The 14,028-nt window shown below is 36.4% G+C and overlaps 1 protein-coding gene across 1 annotated transcript in view; it reads right to left on the reverse strand.

The window, feature by feature from the left end:
- Positions 1-7,319: 7,319 nt before the first annotated feature.
- Positions 7,320-14,028, reverse strand: part of NFX1 (nuclear transcription factor, X-box binding 1) — a 73,624-nt gene continuing 66,915 nt past the window's right edge. Inside the window, exons 22-23 of the mRNA XM_084207360.1 lie at positions 12,567-12,668; positions 7,320-11,093 (exon numbers count right to left, since the gene is read on the reverse strand). Of these exons, the coding sequence (XP_084063486.1) occupies positions 11,018-11,093; positions 12,567-12,668 (178 nt within the window). The 3' untranslated portion in view covers positions 7,320-11,017. The remainder of the gene's footprint in view (positions 11,094-12,566; positions 12,669-14,028) is intronic.

Consider the following 14,028-nt stretch of genomic DNA (forward strand, 5'->3'; position numbering starts at 1 on the left):
GGAAAATATTGGGGATATAAGCGGACTGTACGAGATGGTCGGGGTGAACCACCGGGGAGACGCTGGCACTGGTCAGTCGGATCCAGGTTCACCCAGCGCCAAATTCTGGAGTTGACGCTGTCTTGGCTGTGGCGGATTTTTGATAATTTGTAATTAATATAATAAATCTTTGTCAATTTTTTTTTTAATTTGGCTGCAGATTCAATCATTTATAACTGATGGTGACCATGGGTATTTTGGTGCTGGCTAAGAAGTTTGCAAGTTTCTTAGCAGATTCAAAGCTGGGGTAGAGAGGGGCAGAGGCAGGGCGGACAGCATCCTCCTGTGGTCCTGTTGCTAACTGCATTGAAAGAATATAATTTGGAACATATATCCCACTTCTCTGCATACACTTTATATCATTACAAACATAGCACTTTCCTGTCTCTAGTTTCTTTTAACATGAGTATGAAAGCACATGTCTTGTGTGCTGCTATGGCTGGGATAGACTTAACTTTTTTCACAGTGTCTGGTATAGGACTATGTTTTAGATTTATGCTGAATACAGTGATGATAATAGAGATGTTTTTGTGATTGCTTAGCAGTGCTTACACAGTGCTTTTCTGCTTTTTGTACTGACATGCTGGCAAGGAAGTTGGAAGCGCATGGGAAACTGGGAGGAGACATATCCAGAACAGGTGACCCAATCTGATAAAATCTGATCCAGACTGTGGCATTGTGTGTTTTAGAATCGGTTATTCCTTTTGTAATTCAATAATGGTTTGGTCCTACGTTCCCCCCATATACTTCCCTCACAATGGTTTCTCCCTATTTCTTTCCTTTTGGAGCTGCCCCCCCCCCCCCCCCCTTCCCTGCCTGTCACGGTAACCACTCCCCTTATCTCGAGAATTCTCTGTGTCAATTATCCCTTATTCGATGTATGATTTGCCGCTGGGGCTTTTCCCCTCCCCTGTGTGATCCTCAGTGGCTTAGCTGCAACCCACGCTCCTCCCTGGTTACTCGTTATTGGGTAGCTTTGCATCTCCTCCCATCACACCCACTCCCTTTATGAGTGCCCGCCCGAGGCAGGATCTTTGTCACTCGTCCGTGGCACCACCGAGGCAGCGTTAAAGGGATCCTTGGTACCTATACGGGTGTCCCTCCTCGTTCCTTTGCTTCGGTACCTCGTAGCCGAAAATCCCGCCTGCGCCACCCACGCCGCAGACGGTAACAACTACCCAGGCTTCCAGAGGGGTCCCGGGAGTGACAGCATCGTGTGGCCATCCTCGGCCGGGCCGGGGGCACCCAGCTGAAGAGCAAAAAGGGAAGTTTATTTTCTGACTCCAACATTTATAGTTTTCCAGAAGTGACAGTGTTTTGGAGGGTGACAGTGCCACCTCTCCAATGACACTGGATAAACTAACAGTCCATCAAATTTCTCATCCTCCATAAAAGAATGCAAAACAATGTGTTATTTACAGAAAGTGTGGGAGAAAGTTCTTTACAAGAATTTCAACATCAGAAGGTTTAGAAAATCTTAAAAAAATCAAGGCAACGCTGCTGTTACTGTGTTGCTGTACTGGACCGGTGGAATTCCAGTATGAACTTCAGCTGAATAGACTACGACATGAATCTGTTTAGATGGAGCAGAGACCCACCTGCAGCCCATGGAGGACTCTATGCCTGAGTAGGTGAGTGCCTGAAGGCTGTACCCCATAAGATTCTGTGATTGGAGCAGGTTTGCTGACAAGGCCTTGTGACCTCATGGGGGGCCCTGCTGGAGCAGTTAGCGAAGAACTGGAACCTGTGCAAAGGCCCCACACTGGAGAAGTTGGAGGAGTGTCTCCCATGGGTGTGGTCCCACATTGGAGCAGGGGCAGCAGAGATTCCCTCACAGCCCATGATGAAGACCATGGTGAAGCAGTTATCTCCTGCAGCACATGCAGGACTGTGAGGTGGACTACACTAACAGTGGACTCTAGTGGGAACCCTTTGTTGTTAGCCAGGCTGGGGACAAGGGGAGGACTTCATGGCAATGTTAAAAACACTATAACCTGGCCCAAAAGGAGTAGGGATGGAGATTGTAATGGATATGCCTTTAAATTGTTGTAAACTATGATTTGAATGGTGGGGTACAGGAATTCATACAGCAGAAAACACCTGAGGCAATGGAGGAGAAGCCTTACAGGAAGTAGTGACTTGACCTGAGTTGGCTTTGGTGCCCAACAACAAGCAGCAAGAAATAAAGCACAAAGTTAATGGACTAAATTAAGTCAACAGACATTTTTAACATATTTTATAGACATTTTGCAGGGGTGGTCTATAGACTAAGGGAATAATGCCTCTGTATTATATCAGAGAATGGGAAGCGGAAAGGGGTTAATAAGGTTGTATGGAATATTGTGGGATTTGAGTATGATGTAAATGGTACTAAATAAGAGGTGGAAGTCTCAGTTTTCTGCATACACTTTATGTCATCAAAAACAGCACTTCTCTGCCTCTTGTTTATTTTGACACAGGAATGAAGCACAGGTTTTGTTTAGGTTACAGATCAACCCATAATAGGTTTAACTTTTTTAGCATTTTTATCTTTGATGTTTTCCTTGCAAACTTTTCATTTCTCATGAAAAAATCATAGCCAAATTAACAGTTTGTTTTTTAACAGCCAGGGCCTTGTGCTTCTGCATACCATTCCCAGACATCATTCTGCAGCTTGGGCAAATTACTTTCACATTTACATTAGTTGCAGAGTCATGTGATAATCACACCTGGCAATATGTCTTTATAGACAGTTACCACCTGTAATACTTTGGAACTAAAACCACCAGCTATGTTCTGAGTCCATGTCTTTTTCTCTCTCTTGCCCAGTCTATTTTCCTAAAACTACTCCTGTCACTCCCTACCCACTAACAATCACGTAGTCTAATACCTAGAGCAGGTAAAGAACATTACTGGTGGACTGAATTTGAACTGAACATCCAAAGAGGAACCAGTAACTGATTAGAGCCAGTATGCTATGGAGTAATTCCAAAACTGCACTCTTCAGCTGTGATACTAGTAGAAAAAATGGAAAGTCTTAGCTCTAAATGTGCATAGTTGTAAAGTATTTTTTATTGATAGTAGTTTCTGTCACATAATTATATTTTCAATTTATACACCTGGATAATGTTTTGAAAAATATTTTACATCGTAGCAGTTTTTAGTTTATATTCATGTGAAGAGGAAAACATCTATCACTCCACTAACTGCAAATCATTTTGCTTCTGAAAACAAGCCATTTTTCTAACTTCTTGAAATAGATGGTAAGATGTCCATTCCACAGAATAAACTGACCTTGCTTCAGTTAGCTTTTGATGACAGAAACTGTTTGGCCATTAAAAACATGTCCTTATTAAGGAATTAAATATCAGCTAACACTTAAAGAATACTTCATTAATCTCAGAATATGAAAAGCTCTCTCTTCAAGCCAATGTGTTTCTAAATTACTTCAATTTTATACATTCTTCGATGCAAAAGAAATGTTATGAAGCACTAAAATAATCTTTTCATTCACTTAGAATGAATAAATATTAACATTTGCTGCTCTTATTGTTATCCCCAAAATTAATATTTGAATTTAACTGTAACAGTCAAAATCTGCAAACACTGTAGCACCTGAAAAATTACAGCCTTATCATAACTGAGTTACAACATTGCATACACAGCTTATAAGGTCGTAGGAAAACATGAAAATTTGATTTCCCTTCATTCACTCCTTTCTGTTCTACAAGAAGATATTTTACCCATAAATGTGTAAAAACCACTGAATGGGAAACATCAGAAGAGTACAAAAGCTGTATCAGAATAAACAACTGCAAAAGATTAGGAACTATCAAATTTGTCACAAAACAACCATCAAGGAGCTATGAGCACTGAACACTTCAATGTGACTGCACAATTATCTCTTCTATCAATTAACCAATCATAATCTTTTTGAAAAAGACAAGATGTAGCACAGATATTAGCATATTAATAGAATTGCTAATAATTTCTGGAGACTGTATGCTGCATTCAAAAAGGTGAAAAGACTAAGATGATAATCAACAGCCTGTTCAAAAGGGAACTCAGGGAGATCAAGACAACCCAGCAAAGACATGGAGAGAACTTTATTAATGCATCTGTACACACACCTTTGACAGCTAACATGGTATGTAGAAAAAGAATTGTTAAAGCTCAGGGTAAAAAAAAAAAAAAAAAACTGAGTCAAAAGCATAGCTTTTTTAGGTTGGCCATGAATTGTACAATCATATCACTTGGAAGAGAGCTCAGGGAGGTGATGTAGTCCAATTTCCTGCTCCAAGCATGTCCAGTTAAAGAAGGCTATTCAGGATCTCATACAGTTGAGTTCTTAATGTCTTCACAGAAGACAATTCTGTAACATATCTGACTAAACTCATCCTGTATTTTACCACCTTCCTTGTGAAAGTGTGTATCAAGTAATAAACGTCTCATGTTTCAACTTGAACTATTTCCCTTCATCCTTTTACAGAACACTCTGGCTCTGTCTTCTCTACACATCTTGTTAGGTATTTGTGGACAGAAGTAAAGATTTCAGTATTCTCCTTTCTGAGGCTGAACAAATCCAGTGCCTTCAACTTCTCCATCATGTCACGTCATGTACTCCTGCCTCCTGACCAACTTGGTGGTCTTCTGCTTGAGTTGTTTCAGTCAAGGTCTTTCTTGTACTGTGGAGCCTGCAGCTTGACCCAGTATTACACAAGTCATCTCACAAGTGCTGAATAGAGGAGAGTAATGACTTCATTCGGCGTGCTGTGTTCGTGCTTACAATCCAGGGCAGAGTGCATGGCTGATTTTGCGCAAGGGTGCACTGCTAACTCACAGTTAACTCGCTGCCCACCAGGATCCCCAGGCAGCCAGTTCCTTTTACATAAAACTGCTATCAAGACAATGAGCTCCAGCCTGTACAATTGCATTAGGTTATTCCATTCTAGGTCCATGGCTCTGTACACATTTAGGCAGAAGATTAAGAGAATTTCTTATAGCCAGGGCTGGAAGAAGCAGGAAAACCATAGATTAAAAAATTAACTATATATGGGGCTTTATCAGTTCTTAGGAAGTATATTACACACATAGTAAGTAACTGGATATCAGCTGACAGTCAAGACATACACTCCTTAAATGCCTAATAAAGTTATCAAAAATACAATTTACATAAAAATTAATGATTTGATATTTCAATCCAATACCAGTTTAATCATTGCCTACTTCAACAGAATATAATTTAAATTGCAAAAGACTTTAATTGAAGCTGCTGAACTGTCCTTCCTAAGAAATCATGCATAACTAGAAACTTTGTCACCTATTTATTTGATGCAAGCATACTGAATTTAAACACCAACCTGAGTTCGTACTCACCACAAGTTACTGAACTGACTGAAGATTTTAATTAGTACTTCCTGAAACATTTCTTTGTAAGAGGTATCTAATTTATTGTGATAGCAGTAAATGCTGAAAATTCCTTGAATTGCTTGTTAAAAAAAAGGTAAGCTGTCTATGTGCCTTGAATGGACAGAATGTATTTTCCTGACTGTACTGTTTGATAAGTGGCTATCCAACATCCAACAGTTTTCACCACAGCTTTTATTTCCTAGAACTTAGATTCATAAGTAACACTCCCTAGTAAAACATGTTAACTTTCCCTACATACACATTTTGAAAGACAGTCATTGATTAGCATATAAAAAGTGTTCTGTTAAGATAGATTTTTCTTTATGCTGATGCTTTTAGTTTCTTACCTCTCCTTACAAATCAAGCCCTCTAGTTCTCTGACTAGAATACATTTTTTACACTTTAAATGTGAATGTAGAAAGATGATTGGATGCTGGAGTAAGCACACATTAGATCCATCAGAAAACCAAACCATTTACAAGGGGGCAGTTCCTGAACTTTTCTCAAGAAGTAAAGCTGAGAAGGGCAAACATAGCTGAGCTCTACACAACAGATGTATTTTTCCCCTATTCCTTTCACTGAAAAGAGCTCCAAAGAAGGCAGCAGTAACTCATAATGGTAAAAGGGTTGTCTGCAATACCAGAAAGGTGATATGCCTTGATCTGTGCTCTTAAAAAGATTCTTTCAGTGGTAAAAATAACTTTCTGTTATGAAAGACACATGTATTTCCTGTAGAAATTCTAAATTAGACACCTTGACTTAGAAACATAATAAAAATTGTGCTTGAGACAGCATTATTATCAATGGATAATAACAAAAGATTCCTATGATCCTTCTGGGACCTTGCTTCTCATAGACAGTATCAACATAGTCTCTCCATCTGCTCAAGACACTGCACTACTTTCTTCAAAAATCTTGAGATGACAAACACTAAGAAACCTGGTCTAAAGCTCAGGAGTGTCCAAAATACAGCCTCTCTACATAAGCCCTTTCTAATAGCTCTAATATTCTGGTTTATGGCTAAGTAGTAAATATATAGACATAAAAATTTGCACATCAACCATCTTAGGAATTCAGCATTTTAGTAAAGGATGAGAACAACATTTGTTAAATATGAAGGCTTCTGCTGGGAATTCAGTATGTACAAAGGCTAAAATACTTGAAACCCAACATTTGAACAATAGTATCTAGCTAAACCTTTTCCAAACATGGAAAAGTGAACAGAAAGCAAAACCAATTGTCTCTTCTGCTGCCATTTGCACACACTGACAAGGAAGATGTATTTGGTCCTCCTCTAGTCCATGACCCACCAAACTGAAGTGAGGCACTTTTTTCAGGCAAGGATTTCCAGTTAACATGTTTTCCAATGCTTGTACACCTGCAATATGCCATCCTCATCCTCCAAAAATATCCTGAAATTAAAGTCCAAACTTTAAGGCAGTTGAAGTAGCAAGCTAAAAGGTTTTAGTCTGTCTTTCAAGACTCTTCAATCTCAGATCGCTCCCTAAATTTCTATGAGCCATCTTGCACTTCATCTGAAATATCAGGTCAGGCTTTTGCTGAAAATGCATGACCTGGGTTAAAAGTTTAGGAAGGAGCCAAATTACTTCAAATTATTACAAACTTCTGATTTTTCAGACTGCTTGCTTTTTGAGTCTTTCTGTCACTTACTAAACTGTGATGACAGAGTTCTTATATCATCCCTCCACCTCCCATATATCATCCTGAATTTCTCATATCTAATGCCCACAGAACTTTAATGTTACATTAGTCCTCATTTCCTCTCCCCCCCACCTGCCTTACAGTCACCATTAGCACTTAACTGTGAACAAACAATGAAGGGACCATAAGTTAAAATAATGTATTTTATTGCCAAGTAGCATTTAGGCTGACATAATAAAGGGTTTTCCATATAAACAAAATGCACATTTCTATCCAGAATCATCTCTCCTGTAGCTCTGAATTCCAAGAAGGTAGCATACTCTCCATTTTCTGGGGAGTTCTCTTTACTTGCTTCATTCTCCACACAGCATTCATTTAAAAATCACTTCAAATCCAGGAAACCACATACTTTATTTAAAACTTTGAGGGAAAGGAACTTTCCAAATGTCCATTTCAATCTTTAAACTCGTTTCTCTGTGATGTCTCACTCTTCCAACTCTTGAGTACCAAGATGAAGTTTGCAAACAATTCCAAAGCACTGAAATTTAAATTTTGATTTATTTTGGGTTTGCAAAGAAAGTAATTTTACATCAGTAACTTGACAAAATTAAGTTAAATATAGATCTTTCACAAATGACAAGTGGTGTAGAAAAACTTTACTTTGCTCATTTTGAGGCAGATACTGTAAAAACTGCCACAGAAACAAGTGATCTTGGAGTTTACTTACATATCTTATACAATTTTATGTTAAACCCAAATACTGAATATTCAGAGCACTTTAAATGTTTTAAGCTATAGAGACAGGTAACAGCACAGCCCAAATGCCAAACTATCTGCCTATTTTAAACACAATTTTAAAAGCACTTCATGAAGTTGCAGGAATTCCAACTGGTATCACATAACATTTCAAAAGATTCTTACTGAGCAGCACTTTCTTGAAATATATTTAGAGGAGATGTATTATTCTTAGGGCTGTGGAAAGTGCTAGCATACTGAAGCTGAAGTCATAAGTTACAGTGATGTCACCATGATTTTTGCCACGGCCTTCACTGATGCAAAGATTTCTTTTATCGACTTACTCTTCTATTAGATAAAAGCTGTAAATGCCAGCTCAGATTTAAAAAATAGCTATTTGAAAAGTATTTCCACAAGGCACACATGCAATATGAAGCTAAATTATCACATATATCAAATTTCCAGCCTTTATTACTATTCCATATGAAAGTCACTGATACATTGCAGCAAAAGCAAAACAAAACAGAAACAGCACCACTGTTAACCTTTGCTGAATTCCTTCTTAAGGCTATGTAGCTGAGCTCCAGGGGAAAATCACTTTCATGGGTAAACATATGGTATCATATTTTTAACTAAGTTACTAAAATGAATTTAAAAGAAAAATATTTGGTACTTGTGAATTGCTTCATTACTACAAGTATGGATCTCACAGCCACGATTTAGAGATTTAGACATACAGATCTATAAAAATGTTTTAACATTCACATAGTTAAGATGCAATTGGTAAGAAGTATGACTTGTCAGTATGAACACATTCGGTAATAATTATTAATCTTAGCTTGAGAAACTGAGATTACTTCCATTTTTTTATTACAAGCAGTGGCAAATTGACTGCTGAAAGTATGTCTCACCAAAGCTGTTGAGCTTTTATGTTAATGCCATAATCTGATAAAAATTCCACTAAACAGAGCTGAAAATAATACTACAAAAACCTTTTAGGTATTAAATTTCATAATGTGAGGCACAAATGTGATGGTTTTGGCTATATTCATGTGAAACTGTGAATAGTTAGTAGGCTTCAGCTTTATTCTATTTATTATCAAGTAAACCACTTTGATTTTCTGTAATGTTAGGTCTACTTTTAGTAAACCAACTGTGTGTGTTCCAGTATACATGCATCTGACTCAGTTCACTGGACATGTGTGCCAGCTCCCGTCTAGAACGTACCTTTGCGGCGTAACTACATACATTCTTAATAGAGGTCTTACTAGCTTTAAGTCAGTGCTATATTAACATAGCTTTGAGTTTCAAAACCAGGAAAAGCCTTTGTTTGGCCACACTGAGACAGCGCTTGCCTGCAAGCACTGGTACACATACAGTCCTCACACGGAAGGGATTGAAATACATTCCTGGAAGTAACTTATTTCTTCAGCTGAACTTAGCAATACACCTTGTAGAATCAAACCATAATTTGCTTAAGAAATTAAGGGCAATGTAAGACATAGTGATTTAATTTTCATTTCTGTTCACAAAGTATTAGACAAAAAAAGTAAAACAAATTTAAATCACTACATACAAATTTAAAGCTTGAACACTTGAAGGTTTTACTTGAAACACTTCAAATGTTTAGTACCATTTAAGACTGCATTTTTTAAAATGTGAAATAATAAACTCCTACAAAAATATACAATAGCAAGCATTTTATTTTTAAAACATTTGGGGGGACAGATATGGTTTGTGAGTTTTCTACTTGTTCTTCCATGTTTCATGAGCTGTTTAATTGAAATGTAGCCATGGAATGCTTCACAGTTAAGGCTCAGGGTCATATGATAACTCTACGTGAATCTAAGCATGAGTAAATGCTTTCAATTTTTTGGCAACAAATCTCAGACTACAAGGTAGTGAGTCCCTTTTTATCATCAGCCTCCTATGCTGTGTAGGGGACTCACATCAGGTATTACACATAGCAGCCACAAGGAACAAGAATCAGAGTGCATCAGTGTCAGAGTTCCTAAAGCTATTAATACAAAAAACTTTCTCCTCAGGAGAACAGATATGACTCCCAATTCAGAGCTGTACCACCTCTTCTGATCAGACCTACAATCTCCTCTCCCAGAGAGCTACTCACCTATCTTAAATAAAGATCTAGAAACAATTCACCATCATGAGAACACTCAGGTGTATTTCAGTGTTTAAACTGTCATCCCAATTTTTAATGGCATGTCTCATAAAACAAAGATTTTCCATTGCCAAATAGGTAAGGCTGTTGGACTTATAAATTTTACAAGTATTATTCCAAATTCATAACATACTTTAACCAAACTTCACACATTCATCTTATGCTTGCACAGTACAGAAAAAAATATAAACCACAATAAAATCATGCACAGAACACCAAAAAATATATGAAGTTTGATTTTGTTCAAGGTCTTGAATAAAAAAGTCGTAGTATTAGTAATCTCATGTTGTGGGGTTGGTTTTGTTGTTGTTTGGTTTGGGTGTTTTTGTTTTTGCTTGTTTTTCTTTTTAAACATTATCAAATTTGAGATAAATTAGAGTAAGTTTTAATTCCCCACCTTCCCCAAATACTGGTTCTGCAGATTCCAAAGCAATTCTGTGTTCTTAATAGGCATTTATGTATATATTTATACTTAAATTTTGTATTTGTTTCTATGTAGAAGAGTAACTCAATTTCTCAAATTTACCACAATAACACAAAAGTGAATTAATAAAACATTAAAATACTTTAAGAATATCCCAACCAGTGGTTTTATCCAGATTATTTCCAGTCCATTTTAAGTTATATGTGATACATCAAAATAAATATTTGAGATTTATTGTTGTTCTTAATATTCCAAAAATATATCTGCTTACCATCAGTTCTCTTGCTTCAAAGTCATCAATGAAAATCTAAATTATTCTGACTGCACATTAGATACAAAATTGCACCAAACCCAGATTTAATAAACCCATACTACTATTATGCAATTACATAAACTGTTGAAATGCTTAACTTTTTAAACTAGCATATCTAGCTAACTTTAGATATTAAATTATGAATATGTTGAACAACTGGTCATTTGACAGATAATCAAAAAGCACCTCACACAATAACTTAGTGATTTCACCTCTAAGCTTCTGTATCATGATCTATGTCATTCTTATTCATCTTAATGATTCTACATCAATCACTTCAGTCCTGGACATCAAAGTAGTCAATTACTGGCTCTTCCTTTAATGGTTTGGATAAACCACTGTTTCCACTAGTCCTGAAATTACAAGAATATTAGATATTACACACATGAAAAAAAAGATACAAAGTAAACTGAATCACAAACTCTCAAATTATCTCAGTGTGCACATACACACTGCATTGGTCAATAGCATGCAGTTTTAAACTAAGTTTTATTCAAAGTACCTTAATGCTCCAGAAAGCCTTTGTTTACTGAATTTTTACAAAAACATATCACTGATTAAATTAATGTACATCAACATGTGTCTGAATGGGTAAAATTCCTTTTGGGGTTTTACCAGAAAATGTAATTTACCAGTAATATTTATTACAAAAATGATACTGTACTGAAGATTAAATGTTCAAAATGCCTTTTTAAAGGAAACAGCAAAATAAATACTGCCAAAGTGAGCTGATGATCAAACCTACTGCTTTCAAAAGCAAGAGTAACAAAAAATATACAGTCATAGCAAATCCAAACACTGTGAAGATTTTTTTCAGTAAGACAGCATGATATCTTACAAAAGATTTTGTAGAATTAAGAATTTCTAAAGAAACTTTATTTCTAGTAATGAAAAATAAATGGCTAAGACCCTCTATTTAATTTTGCTATATAACTCCTTGGCATTAATTAGGGTCACTGAAGACAGGAATCCCACAGAAGTGCAAACACTACCAACCTATTAAAAATTGACACTGAGTTATACCTTAAGCAATCCTTCTAGAAATATGTTTTACTCTAGATGTTTAGCTCTGAAACAATTAAAATTTTTTTAGACCAGCCTACTTTCAGAACAGCAGCATCTACCAAGAGTAGTTGCTGCAACATTAAGCGGTCCCTTTCTGCAAAAGGTACTTGAACATAACTTCAGATGCTTATCTGCGAAAAATTTAGGAGGAAAACACTTCTAAAAGGTAAACCCAAGTAAATAATAAGCCACCCATTAAAAAAAAAAAATCGCAACTATGAGATAACTACAAGCATCTGAAGCTGAGCTGGCAGGTCATACAACATAAAGACAGTCCTTTTAAGACTGTTCACAAAGATGCCTTATATATCCCATATTCAGTAATTCTCATTAGTTGACAAAAAATTGTAGGTCACCTTTAATCAACTGTGTAGTCATATATACACAAGAAAAATACATTTAGTACCAGTCCAAATAAATAATTTTATGCCAGTAAGATATTGGTTAAAAGAAAAAAAAAAGAATCCCAAACCTCCAAAACAGCACTCTCTTCTCAACTATCTAATATTTATTTAAAATAATTTTAAAGCCCAATAATATTTGTTATACTACTACCCCTGTACCACACAGTCAATCTCATGGTTTTTTATCACTTCATTTCATGCTTACTGCTGTGGAAAGAACATCTTAATGAATACTGCAAGCTCCAAAGCAGAAAAAAAGGAAAAAAGCAGAAACAGGGCATATGAAGTTGAAGCTCAGGAATATGCTCCTTGGGGAAATCATCACAAAATTGAAGGTTTTAAATCCAAATTCCTTACTTATCTGTTTGTTTGTAATGAAGAAGAGGAGGTCCAGGCCTGCTCTGCATTTCTTTATCTAGCACAGAAGTTAAGGTATTGCTTGGACAAATGGATTTTCCTCTAAAGAAATAAAAGAAAGAGTATTTAATTCAATAGGAAATCATACTCATTAAGAAGTTGGGAATGAGTAACATTTTTAAGTAGCAGTTTTGGTATCAGAGCTCACATTTGTATCCTTAAATCATCTATTCAAATATTTAATTTTCCAGCCATGGAGACCAACACTCCAAAAAATACATTCTCATTACCAAAAACCTATCCAGTATCCTAAATGTCCCTTCACTGCTGTCTATAAAAGATGCAGAAGCAGCTTACTAGATTTGAGCAATGGTACCCAGACTTCTTTTCCTCATGTGAGGTCCACAAATTCTTTTGACTATGAAGTGCACTAAATGATCAACTGTTAAAACAGCAAAACTGAGATACTTATACTCTAGGGCAACATATCGGTTCTTTCAAAGAACAAAATATAAATCAGAAGGAACAACTTAATAGCTTAACTCAGCGCCACAAGAACACAGTTCACTGAATCTTTACAACATATTATCTAAAATTTTGGAAGCACCTTCTCAAATGCTGACAGTAAATAATGTTAAAGTCATTGATCACAGCACTCTGCTAAGAGGCACTTTCTCAAACAACAGTGTCTCTTCCTTGTAAGAAGTTCCAGGTGAATCAGATCAGAAGAAAAACACTATGCATTACAGTGGGCAAATTAAAAAAAACAGCTTCTTCTCTCCTCCATGCTAATTACAATCTATTATGTGATTGCCACCACACAATGAAGCATCACACTTGTGCCTGTCCCATCTGCAGTGTAAGGGTCACCCCACAGCTATGGTTACAGGGCAGTATACTCTCCAGTATAGGAGAACAATGTACTTTCGCATGTATACTCATATATTTTAGGCTGTGAATCACACTCAACTTCAGTTGGCAATCTCTGCCTAAAGGCTGCAATGGCTGGAGAAAGAGGAAGGATATATATATATTAAAAAAAAAAATATAATCTGGAAACAAACAACCCCCAACACCCAAGAAAAAAAAAAAAAGTCCTAGAAAGATCTTTCCAAAAGGCACCTAACTAAAAAAAAAAAAAAAAAATCCAAGTAATTACCAAACACACTATCTTTAACAGGTTGTGGAGATCTCTTAAAATTTCCTCTGAATTCATGAGCCACTTTTCAAGAGTGACTTTATCTTATTTCACTTGGATGATTTAACTGCAAGACTGAAAGAGCTTCCACTGTTAGCATCTTTCCCATTCTCAGTTTCTTCTCCATCTTATCTGGGGGCAGATAAGCCTGAGTAAATTAGAATTCTTAAACCTCATCAAGGTCAATTTTTTACACTTCCTGCACTTTCTTCTAAATCCATGCTACTGACATTTTCAGACCAAACTACTTCTTGTACACTAAAT

The sequence above is a fragment of the Fringilla coelebs genome, assembly GCF_963513975.1.
Source record: "Fringilla coelebs genome assembly, chromosome: 1".
Lineage (NCBI taxonomy): Eukaryota > Metazoa > Chordata > Aves > Passeriformes > Fringillidae > Fringilla > Fringilla coelebs.